Source organism: Esox lucius, chromosome 1 (assembly GCF_011004845.1).
Source record: "Esox lucius isolate fEsoLuc1 chromosome 1, fEsoLuc1.pri, whole genome shotgun sequence".
In the NCBI taxonomy this organism is placed as follows: domain Eukaryota; kingdom Metazoa; phylum Chordata; class Actinopteri; order Esociformes; family Esocidae; genus Esox; species Esox lucius.
This window is the reverse complement of record NC_047569.1, coordinates 29953415-29966566: the sequence shown is the minus strand read 5'-3', so window position 1 is coordinate 29966566 and position 13152 is coordinate 29953415. Positions and strand designations below refer to the sequence as shown.

Sequence of the window (13152 nt, the reverse complement as noted above, 5' to 3'; positions counted from 1 at the left end):
GACACTTAATGCTTGATTTGGACTTGAAGTGAGTTGACTTCACTGTAGCAGCTTAGTTGTTGTATTTTGTTTTCACTTATTCTGAATACATTTCCAATGTTATGCAACTTGTCTCAAGTCTGAATCGGGCCTATAGACCTGAAGGACCCTGGACATAAAAAAAATATATATTTAGAAAATAACAATGTTTCGGTTTGGGGCACATACTGTATATAACCAATTGCTATCTTGTAACATCTTCAACTATTCGATGACCAGCATCTATAGTTGTGAAAACGTAGGTACACTCCCCAGGAAAGTTTTCTTTTTTGTACAAATTTGGATACAAGGATATGAGGTAAATTCTAAACACATTCACTGATAAAAGTGACCAAATTTAACAAATAACACAATTTTTTTTACTTTGAAACTTTTTAAGAGATGAATATGAATAAATGCAATTTCTTTATGCACTTGTACCTCTACTATCAAATAAATTGACTAAAATTAGTCAAGTGCATCAAAACAGGTCGTCCCACAACATCCTGGCCATGGAAAAACTGGGGCATTTTCAACTTCCAGAAATTGCTTATGGCAGAGAAAGAATGGCACCACAGTAGACCTCTGGATCTTGTCACGATATCTGGGCATTCAGATTGGCATAGATACAACAACTGTGTTTGTCATCCACAGCTTGTGCCTGGTCATACCGTAACCCCACCGTCCCCAGATTCTGACAGTTTCTGCAGAAATGCCTTGGCAGCGCAAACTCAAGATTTCAGCCGAAGCCCATGTGGCTGGTCTCAGAAGATCCCACAGGTGGAGACGTGAATGTCCAAAACCACTGAGGTTACACGCATTCTTCAGTTGTCAGGCAGGTTGGACTGCCAAATCCTCAAAAATTACAGGCAGCTCATGGCAGTCGAAAGAAGATTCAATTCCTTCTCAACAGCTCTGATGGACTTTTTTGCAGATGGCCAGTTGCATGCTCCGGCAAAACTGTAGCATTTTGTTGCTGGACAAAAACACACGTTACTGTAAAGTGACCTTTTATTGTCTCCAGCAAAAGGTGCGCCAGTGTAATAATCATGCTGGATGGATCACCTTGGCGGTGCTCACTAACAGGGATATGGGTGAATAATCTTGAGAGATGCTCACAAACAGGGATGTATAAAAAAAAAATTGTAAAATTTGAAATAAGTGTTGTGTGCACATGGAACATTTCTGGGATCTTTAATTCTAGCTCATCAGAGGGACGTTTTTGCATTTGTGTGTTTGTTCTATCTATTTGTGACTGTCAGGGTCCCCAGATCTGTCACCTCTATCTTTAGACACTTCCTCCCAACACTCAGAACAAAGTTGTGCATGTCTCTGGTTATTGTAGATAAATCGCCACATTAACATCAGACAAAACTACTCAAATATAACCATGGGTGGAAGTTTACAGAAACACCATATTTTCACATGTAGCAGTTTGTCTTGGGTAAATTTTTTGACCTGACTGGTCACATGCTGGATGTGTTGAACATTACAGTTTTTCCCGATTGCTTACAAGCCTCGAAAAAAACTAAAGTTACAGTAACAAAACTCTTCACACAGTCAGCAAAAAGGAAATGTATGCGAACCAAACTGAATAATTTCTCATTGCTTTCACACAAAATGCATTCAATGAATGAAAATCACTTTTCTCATTCAACCACCTACAAAACAATATATTCACAGTACATGTTTTCTCAAATGCTTACACACTGTTCTCAAAACTGTTAAAAACACATTCAAAACAGAATGGTGGCAATTGGTGTGCACTTATCAAAAAAGAAACTGGTGTGCACTTATCAAAAAAGAAAATGTTTGATATTTGCTTGAACATTTTAATTATGTTAGAATATTTAGTCAATCCAAAGACAGGTAATTGCAGTTTCAACTGAAAACCGACCCAAGTGTTGTACACTGTACCCTTTGAGAGAAATGGCGAATGTGTGAAAGAACTACAGTATCAATTTATCCAGGTAAGATGTCTGTTCAATAACCAAACAGGGTATATACACATTTACACATAATGTAAAGAACTGTAAAACTATGGATTTACTTTCATTTTTTTTAGAGAGTTATGGAGATGGAACCCAGTCAAACTGCACATAAATTCATCTTTGTGAATGAAGCTGGATTCAACCTGGCAAAAACACCCCACAGGGGAAGAAATGTGATTAGTCAGAGAGCCACCGTGGATGTCCCAGGCCAGAGAGGAGCTAAAATCACAATGTGTGAAACACTGTCCAATGATGGTTTGCTGTTACACAAACCACTCATTGGCCCCTACAATACACAGAGGCTAGTGATTATACTATACTTGATGATGTTTGTTTGTTGTTGTTGCAGCCCTGGAATTAGGGTACATTTGTTTTTTGTTTGAACTTAGTATTTTTCAAAAGTAAAACTTACTATATGCAAAGATGTTGAAAAAATAAAGGATATTCCTTCAAATTGCTGCATTTGTGATTCAATCTTGTTCCATATACTTTAGTACAGTCATTAAAGTGAGGTGTTTTTCTTATTCTAAGATCAAATACTGATTAATGTGAAAAATAATTTTAAAAACCTACAAGACAAAACTCTGTAATTTATGTAATGATTCCTGTTGTTAGTGTTTTTTAGGTCAGTGTGTTATGAGTGACAGTGTGTGTGTTTCTGAGTGAGAATTGTTGCCAGTGTTTTGGTGGAACAAGCTTGTTTTGAGACGTATCAAGTGTTTTGGTGGTTTTAGTGAGTTTTGGGGTTGAGATTAACTGTTTTGCAACGATGCATTTGGTAATGCACACTGTGTGAAGAGTTTTGTTATTGTGGTTTCCGAATTGACCGATGCTTGTAAACAATCGAGAAAAACTGTAACAACTTGCGAGGAATTGTAAAGTGCACCATGGAACTGTAGTAAACTAATTGGGTGTGACTGGGCTGCGACAACAGAGGAGGGATTTTGTGGCTTCAGTCAGTGGCCACTATAATAAACAAAAAGATCATCCCCTAATGTACAGGAGATCATAAATTTGGCAGTTGGGATCTGAAGTACATCACCATGTTTACAGTAAAGAATTACACATTATTTACGCCGTGCATGTTCTTCTTGGCCATAGCGGTGAACTTCTTCACAGGGAATGACGAGTGCGCTGTGGAGAAATACATGAGTGTCTGGGGGGAAGGGGTGTGGAGAAGAACTGCGGTGTTCTTGACTTACAGCGACAGGGTAACAGGCAACACCTTTGAGGAGCACACTGAGATGAAGGAAGAATATCTCCATGGACTGCTGGAAAGGTACGGCCACAGATATCATGTCTTAGACAGCAATCCCGAGAGGGGCTGGACTCAAGTTTTTGAGCTGTTGGAGATGGCTGAGTTGCTATAGAAACTGGATTGTTCATCTGAAGTATGGTGGTTTGGTAGTGCTAAACACACTACTAAACCATCTTACTTTATACTTCACAGGAAATCCTGTGGGGGAAATGTGAAAATGGTCATTATCTCTTCAGCAGCAGGGTGATTCGGCAAAAGCACAAATGCAGATACTGTAATATGCACTGTAATATTGAGAGTGTTTAAAATTACATTCTTCTTACAGCTCTGTATATCAATTGTTTGGATTTGAAATCAAACAAATACTGTTAGGTTAATGTATATAGTATAATAATTTTTATTTTGCGGTATTTGTGTACAACTTGGTTTCACTACATAAAAAAACACATTGTGGACTATGGTGGTCGAGCAGTCAGTGTACGGAATATTTCCACATACCAACACTGTTCTGGAGTGTGCAGAAAACAATATTTTTTTTTTTTTATGTTTTCATTTTATTTCCATTCATGGTAATGGTATTTGGTGTTTTTGCAATCATATATGCCCATATAAAGCTTGCCATATAAACATTTTCTCACATGGCCTGGGATGGATGCACAGTACGCTATCACCTCACATGGCATAATATCATCACATATTGTATAATACCACTTCATATGGTATAATAAAAAGCGAGGGAAAAGATTATTGGATCCCCTGCTGATTTCGTACGTTTGCCCACTGAAAAATAAATGATCAGTCTATAATTCTAATGGTAGGTGTATTTGAACAGTGTGAGACAGAATAAAAACTACAAAATCCAGATAAACACATGACAAAAATGTTATACATTTAATTGCATTTTAATATGTGAAATGGGTATTTCATCCCCTCTCAATCAGAAACATTTTCTGTCTCCCAGGTGTCTTTTATACCGGTAACAAGCTGAGATTAGGAGCTCAGCTTGTTACCGGTATAAAAGACACCTGTCCTCAAAAGCAAACAATCCATCAGATTCCAAACTCTCCACCATGGCCAATGAGAGTGCGTATCGCAAGCTTTTCAATAAACTCGCTGTGTCCAATAGAAAACAATTCACAAACACCGTTTTCTTCAAGTAAAATCTTCCTTTAATCCAGACTCGTTATTAAATAAAACAAGTAAAAGATAATAAACAAATATAATCTTAAATCCTTAATATCACGGATGCGGTAAAGAAAACTGTGCGACTCCACTCTATTTCCTAAAGGATGAACAACCGCATCTCTTACAGTCGCAATTCTTAAAGGGCCAGTGCACAATTTTAACATATTACATATTTCAATGTAAATATAGAGAATTATGTATCTAAATAGTACACACAAATAAATAAAGTTTACAATCAAACACAAATATTCAAATACTGAAATGCAACACCTAATATTCAATAATTGTCACTGAACATAAGCAAATTAGGCTCCTACAGCCAAGACCAAATAGCTGTCCAGGGACATTATTGTAGACTTGCACAAGGTTGGAATGGGGTAAAAGACCATCGCCAAGCATCTTGGTGAGAAGGTGATAACAATTGGTGTGATTATTCGTAAATGGAAGAAACACAAAAGAACTGTCAATCTCCCTCGGTCTGGGGCTCCGTGCAAGATCTCACCTAGTGGAGATGCAATGATCATCAGAACGGTGAGGAATCAGCCCAGAGCTACACGGGAGGATCTTGTCAATGACCTCAAGGCAGCTGGGACCATAGTCACCAAGAAAACAATTGGTAACACACTACGCCATGAAGGCTTGAAATCCTGCAGCGCCCGCAAGGTCCCCCTGCTCAAGAAAGCACATGTACAGGCCCGTCTCAAGTTTGCCAATGAACATTGTAAATGAGTCAGAGGAGAAAGTGAAACGTGTTTTGGTCAGATGAGACCAAAATCAAGCTCTTTAGCATCAACTCAACTTGCCGTGCTTGGAGGAGGAGGAATGCTGCCTATGACCCAAAGAACATCATCCCCACCGTCAAAAATGGAGGTGGAACAATTATGCTTTGGGGGTGTTTTTCTGCTAAGGGGACAGGACAACTTCACCGCATCAAAGGGACGATGGATGGGGCCATGTACCATCAAATCTTGGATGAGAACCTCCTTCCCTCAGCGAGGGCATTGAAAATGGGTCATGGATGGGTATTCCAGCATGACGATGACCCAAAACACAGCCAACTCAACAAAGGAGTGGCTCAAGAAGAAGCACATTAAGGTCCTGGAGTGGTCTAGCCAGTCTTCAGCCTTAATCCCATAGAAAATCTGTGGAGGGAGCTGAAGGTTTGAGTTGCCAAACGTCAGCCTCGAGAAGATCTACAAAGAGGAGTGGGACAAAATCCCTCCTGAGATGTGTGCAAACCTGGGGCCAACTAAAAGAAACGTCTGACCTCTGTGATTGCCTACAAGGGTTTTTCCACCAAGTACTAAGTAATGTTTTGCAGAGGGGTCGAATATTTATTTCACTCATTAAGATGCAAATAAACTTTTAACATTCTTGACATGTGTTTTTCTGGATTTTGTTGTTGTTATTCTGTCTCTCACTGTTCAAATAAACCTACCATTAAAATGATAGACTGATAATTTCTTTGTCAGTGGGCAAAGAAATTATTATATCCCTCACTGTATATAATATATCTTGCATAGTGTTTTGACTGTACAACTCCATTTCCCAAAAAGTTAGGATGCTGCATAATATGTTAAAACAGAATGCAATGATGTGCAAATCATTTGAACCCTATATTCAATAGAAAATAGTACCAAGACTACGTATCAAATGCAACTCTTCCATACAAAGAAGAAACCATACATAAACAAGATCCAGAACGGCCGATGGCTTCTCTGGGCCCAAGCTCATTTAAGATGGACTGAGGTGAAGTGGAAAACAGTCCTGTGGTCTGACGAATCAAAATGTGAAATTATTTTTGGGAATCATGGATGCCGCGTCCTCCGGACTAAAGAGGAGGGGGACCATCCGGCTTCTTATCAGCACACAGTTCCAAAGCCAGCATCTGTGATGGTATTGGGGTGCATTAGTGCATATGGCATGGGTGACTTGCACATCTGTGGATGCACCATTAATGCTGAGCAATATATCCAGGTTTTGGAGCAAGATATGCTGGCATCCTGACAAATTCTTTTTCAGGGAAGGCCTTGCTTATTTCAGCAAGACAATGTCAAATCAAATGTTGCACGTATTAAACAGCATGGCTCCTGCAGTAAGAGAGGCTGGGTGCTTAATTGGCCTGCCTGCAGTCCAGACCTGTCACCCATTGAAAGCATTGGGCGCATTATGAAACGAAAGATATGACAAAGGAGACCCTGAACTGTTGAGCAGCTGAAATCCTATATCAAGCAAGAATGGACAAATATTTCATCTTCAAAACTACAGCAAAAAAAAAAGAAGTGATGCAACACAGTGATAAACATGCCCCTGTCCCAACGTTTTTGAAACATGTTACTGGCATCAAATTCAAAATGGGCATGTATTTTTTTGTTTCAACATTTGATATGTTGTCTTTGTACGATTTTCAATAAAATGTAGAGACAAATGATTTGAGCATCATTGCATTCTGTTTTTATGTGCATTTTATGCAGCGTCCCAACTTTTTTGGAAACAGTTGTAGTTATGTGTGAACAGGTCCTGTCTTGCAACCAGTACACCAAAGATCAGGTCTTCATTGAATATCAGAATTGATTCTCAGTCGGCTTACTTGGTTAAATTAGGGTTTGATTAGAAAATAAAAAGATTTTGGTTTTCAGATATCTTTTGGTAATATTTATTATTTCCCTTGTTGTTGTCAAATAAGTATTTAGGTGATTAGTTGATTTATTTATTGATTCATTGGATAAGATAGCCTGAAAACGTGAAAATTGGCTTAAATGTTCAAGAGTTTCTTTTAGAGGGTCTATTTATGCAAAAGTTTTTATTAATACAATGCATTTAGTAAATAAAAGCTGTGTATCATTTTACATCATCATTTAAATAAGTATATTTGATAGCCTCAGCAGAGTATTTACAGGTGTGGGGGGCGGCATAATGGGGTATTGTGTGTAGATTGATGAGGCAAAAACATTAATTTACTCCCTTTAGAAGGCTGTTAGGTAATAAAATGTGGAGAAAGTCACGGTGTCTGTATACTTTCCGAATGCACTTAATTATCATATTGTAGCCAAATTAGGCACCAATGTAAACAAACGAATTAATGGAAAGAGGTATAGCGGGACGATGGGTTCCTGATTGGAGTGACGCGCGTCACTCACGACCGTTCGGATGACACGTCCCCAGTCACCACAGACAGCAGTGACGCACGGCTCGCTAACAGACAGGCGAACTACTTGCAAAAATCCACCCTCCGAAACCCTAACTATGCAACATTTGAGTTATATTTTTGAGTCACAATGCAATTGAGAAATATCTTCCCGATTTCAAAAGAATTCGCAAATGTTATTGCCAAACAGTTAAAATGGTGCAATACGAGTAATTATTTTGGTCTTTCGTTGTTAGCCTATAGTTTGTCATGCGATTGTATTTCTGTATATTTAGGTTTTTTTCCATCACTCCGGGTTCCGCAACTGAACAATCTGTTTGGTTTTTGTCGCGCTTGCTGTCTTTGGAGATGGTGTATTTGGTTTAGGTAAAACTTAATCCAGAGCTGCGTGTCCTAACACAAAAAGTGTATGTTTACCAGTGTATTTATTTGTTTCTGCTCTCCTTTCCCCCTTCGTTCTCTTCGGATACTGACTTAACTATAAAATGAATGTAGCTATTCAAATGTTTACAGGTAAACAGGTTTGTTTTGCTGTAGGCCAATGTAATAAAAACTGGTCTTGGACCAAAGTAAATGTAAAATGTATTAGCGCTGTTTCATGCTGACCAAAAAAAGATAAATGTGCATTTGGATGACCACTTTCCATAATGCGCTACAATCATGCTAAAAAAAGCTGCCTAATATTTTTTCTAAACCAATGTGGTTACTCTAATCTGCGTATTTCCCCCGGCCCCGCCCCCGCCCCAGCTCCCTCCGCCCAGGCATGAGACCAGTTTTGGCGTAACTTCATCTTTGTTCAGACCGTGCGGCAGGTGAACGCAAGTGTGTGAATCATGTTTATGTTAGTTTGTGGTGCGGTATTCTTCCCGGGACTCTTCTTAATTTCAAGGAAATTACTTCAGTCATCCTTCAAAAGCTGGAATGATGCAGATGTTGTCGTGGTCAGCCAAAGGTATTCTTTATTGCTTGGGTGTTATTCTGGCCTACGTATTTTACCTTGAATAAACAAATGAGTGAGTTATTTCCTCATAATAGCGTACCCCAGTGAAAGGAGTTGGTCTCCGCATTCGTTGTGAACTCCGTGGTGATGCGGATTCCTGATGGTGATTCTCATTTTCAATGTATAGGCCTTACTGGCCCAACGCATTCTATACAAGACAACACAGAACAACAAATATTATTAATAATAAAGAACTATCGCTACCCAAGGTGGTAAGGATTCTGCTGCGGACACATGCTAAAGTAACACATTTTGCCCAAATAAATCACGTTGGAGATTATTTTTTTATGTTTCTGGAAGACGCTCAATTTCCAGGTTGACAGCATCAGCCGCACAGATACATTTGAGAAGGACCCTTGCAACTTTTAATCTTAAACCCATCAGCCATAGAACGGTTCATCAACGTAACAGAACTCCGGCATTAAAAAACAATTGTGCACTTTCATAATACGATCATTTCCCGTCTCTTTTACAAGGTTGATGTCCTCCACCTATGCCATTCTGGCTACTATTGTTGGAATTATAGTTGCATCGTCCTCCAATGATGTGATGTCTGAAAGGTAAGAATTTACAATGCCCTCCATGATTATTAAAACAATTAAATGTTTTCTTCTTTTGGTTTTGAACTCGAAAAGTTTGGATATGATGTAAAACAAATACTATGAAGTATCAACTTTTTTGTTTTTATTTTAAGGTATTTGTTCACACAATTGGTTTCACAATTTCATAACTTGGATAACTCTGATTACATAGACCCCCATTAAGGACCCCAAACATTTTGGGACAGATTCACATTACGTCCTCATTGCTCTCATATAAAAGCTGTGAATCTATTCTTTTATCTTATAGTAATTGTTATTTATGATATGCCAAACCTGTTAGTTAATCTTGGATAATCTTGGCATAGGAGAAATGACCACTAACAGAGATGTAAACATTGTGTGCAACATTTTGAGGCGAATACACTTTTTGTTCATATTAGAAAACATCTGGGATCATTTACCTCAGATCCTAAAACATGGGCCCAACACTTAACATGCTGTGTTTGTATTTTCATCCAGTGTATTTCTTGCCAATGTTTCGGATCCTGTAGCTAAAAAAAGTATGAGAGCAAACACAATGATGTGTGTTTCTGTCAGTGTGCATCTTGAGTGAAATTAACCATCAATATATTTGTATGTTATATTTGGACATGCAATGACTCCCAGGGCCCACTGGGGGCGTTTGACCCAACCACTGATCCAGTGCATGATCCCCAGTGCCATATAAACAATATTGGAGCAGACATATAAAAATATATTAAATTGATTTTAGAAAAATACATTTAAATCAGTAGCTGTCGCAATGTGCTTATTCAGATGACCAGCCTGAAATCCTAAAGAGCTAGCAACAAATATGGATGCAATGTGGCAAGATCTGGCTGTCTACCTGCTCAGACCTGCACCAAAGAGATTATCTCTGTCACCTTAGTGATAACCCTTAACAAAAAACATACACAGAGACATGCTGTTCTTATTATATAATTATTTTTAACAATTAATAAATCTATGTAAGTTGCCTTAGGCAAGAAAGAGTCAGCAAAATCATTAAAAGGTGAATTTAAAATGCTTTTCCTCACACCTAAGGTGCTAAGATATAGATTAAATATATTTCTGTACACAAAAAATAGTATTTAACAGAAAATGTATAATGCCAACTTTATGACCTATTGAAGACATAGAGTCACAGTCAATTTTGGATCAATGTCTTGCTGCACGACCGAGCTGCGCTTCAGCATCAGCTCACAAATAGATGGCCTGACGTTCTCCTCCAGAAATCTCTGATACAATATTCATGGTTCCTTCAATGACGCCAAGTTGTTTTGGTCCTGAGGAAGCAAATATCTTCAAAACGTCACAGTAATACCACCATGTTTGACTGTTAATATTGGGTAAATACTGTGGAATACAGCGTTTTGGAATACAGTCCACTATGTTGTTAAAAATAAATGTAGGCTAATTCAAGTTTTCCCAGATATGCACCTGGCAATACCTGTCAAGACTTGTCAGGAAGAAGAATTTTATAGAGATCAAAGTCGAGCTTGCAGGATGTTATGGGTGCTGTTATGTCTGGCCAAAACCGACTTTCCCAATATTTAACTGACTCTTAACCATAGTACTTGTTCTGTATCACTGGTCAAGCATGGTGGTGTTAGTGTGCTGATAACCTCAGAACGACAAATTGCCATCATTGAGCGAACATTCCTCTCTTTATTTTGAGGAATTTGAATGTCAGGCAGTTTATCTGTGAGCTGAAGCTGAAGCTTATTGAGATTTTGTGGCAAGCCCTGAAGCGAGCAGTTCTCACTCAAAAACCCACAAATGTTAAAACACAAAAGTTACATATGCAAAAGTAGGCCACGTCTTCTCAGCCACGATGTGATCTGATCAACTACAAGGAGCGGTTTGGTTTCAGTTATTGCACAACCAGTTGATTGTAAGAGTGCAACTGCCTTTTCACACAAGGGCATTGTGTGTTGTGCCAAACTATTTAAATGATTGAACTACGTATCAATGCCATCAACGTTCCTTATTTACTCAGCCATCCTTCTATCTGATGTTAGATTATGGTGGAAGGAATGATAACACTTGGTCAAAAATAGACATCAAGTGAAACGGGGCAATGATTGTGTCATGGTCCTGTACCCCAGTGCTGTCATTCCCCCCCCCCCATCATACTGTGCACCTGGAACCCATATTTACTGGTTGTGCTCGCCAGCAGGGCTTCTCGTGTTTGTTTCAGTGTCCACCCTAACCCTTTAACACAATGAATCATCATGATCTCACACCAGACCAGACAAGTCACAAATATAGAGCACCGCCAAAAGTTTCCCTTGAAGTTTTGCACTCTGCAATGTTTTTGCAGTGCAATACATACATAACAATAAGGTCTAAATAAGAAGCATAAGAAGCATGCAGAGATGTTGGCCGTTGAGAAAAAAACTTTCAGAGCAATGCAACACTCTAAGGTACAAACGGGAAGGGGGATTATTCAGCAATTTCAGTTTGAATTAGAGGTCGGAACACTTCATTCATCAGTTGCTTATAAGTCCTCCTCGTGACACTAACGTATGTCCAATGTCAACTTCTTCAGGCACAGATTGACCAATGGCTTCGTCTGGTTCGGTGCTCCCTATAAGGCCTTCGATATCTACGCCATGTATCTGAGCAACTACCACAGTCAAAAGGTCAAGGGGCACGAGGCGTACAGAGAGCACTCCATCCTTACCGTCAAGCTGTTCCTCCTCCACTATCCCCTGCTGGTGGTCCATCACATTGCGCTCCTCACGGTCTTCACGCCCATCACCCTGGTGAGAATGGAACAAGCCATAACTGTACCATAACGTTAGTTCTTGGTTTTAGGACAACCCGTGATAAAATCTATGGTCGATTTCAACAAACATTCACCCTTGTCTGAACTAAGAAGCTGAAATGTCAGACTTTCTGACTCCAGTTGGTCATGCGCTGCATTCAAATATTTACCAAATGGGAAATTCCAAGTTCCCTAGTTTTCAGGTCCTACTACGGTTTAGGACATGAACACAGAATGTGCGCATTATAGACCGCAGTCCAGTTTAAGAAACTGACTTATCCTCAGAACCTGGAAATGCTCATTACTCTGTGAATCATGATGAATACTTGCTCTGTTTCTTTCTCAGTTCCTCAGAACAGGTCTAGGTGGAGACTTTTTCATTGGATGTTTCTTCATGGCAGAATTCAGCACTCCCTTTGTCTCACTCGGAAAAGTACTGATCCAGGTGAGGCCGCACCCAGATTAATAAACCCCCCCCCCCCCCCCTTAGATAAATATGATGGGCATAGTATCAAAACCGCGCAACCACCTACACTGCAATTACTAACCCTTCCCCATGTCCTCCTCTCTAGCTTGGACTAGAGGACTCGTGGCTTCACACGGTCAACAGCGTTGTGGCTCTGCTGAGTTTCTTCACCTGCCGTATCCTGGTCTTCCCCTACATGTACTGGGTTTACAGTCAACAGTACCACATTCCCTTCCACAAAGTGCCTTTTCATCTACAGCTCCATTGTAATTTAGCCAACCTGTCCCTACTAGCACCACAGGTCTATTGGTTTGTGCTGTTATGTCGCAAGGCTTATCGACTCCATCTCCGTCCGACTGCAAGATCAAAGAGTCAACCTGCTCACAACAATGGCTACAAGTCAGATTAGAGCCAGGTACTCGTCTGTGATTCAGTGGAAAACAGTTACATTTTTTAATTTGTCACTCTGAAACGGCGTGTGTGGAACACAGGGCATGCCAATGAATGTACATATATTCATCAAAGATTCTCAATGATCAGAACTTCTGAATGTGGGTCAATTCTAAATGTACTGTAACTTCCAAAAAGAATTGTCAGCCTTTAAAAATAATAAATAGACTGGCCATATAATTGTCAAATTTTTGATTCATGTATTGTAAATAATTACAATATTGTTAAATACCTCCAAATGAACGCATTGTCTTATGCCGGATGCTCGTCCCTCAGCCGATCAGT

General features: G+C 39.4%; 1 protein-coding gene across 1 annotated transcript; it reads left to right on the top strand.

Annotated features, from left to right (window-relative positions):
* The first annotated feature begins 8398 nt into the window (after positions 1 to 8398).
* Positions 8399 to 13041, top strand: fam57a (family with sequence similarity 57 member A). The gene is given in 5 exon segments (NM_001303925.1): positions 8399 to 8552; positions 9077 to 9160; positions 11733 to 11949; positions 12298 to 12396; positions 12524 to 13041. Coding segments are annotated over 5 exon segments (822 nt in total). The 5' UTR covers positions 8399 to 8433; the 3' UTR covers positions 12827 to 13041.
* Positions 13042 to 13152: the final 111 nt, after the last annotated feature.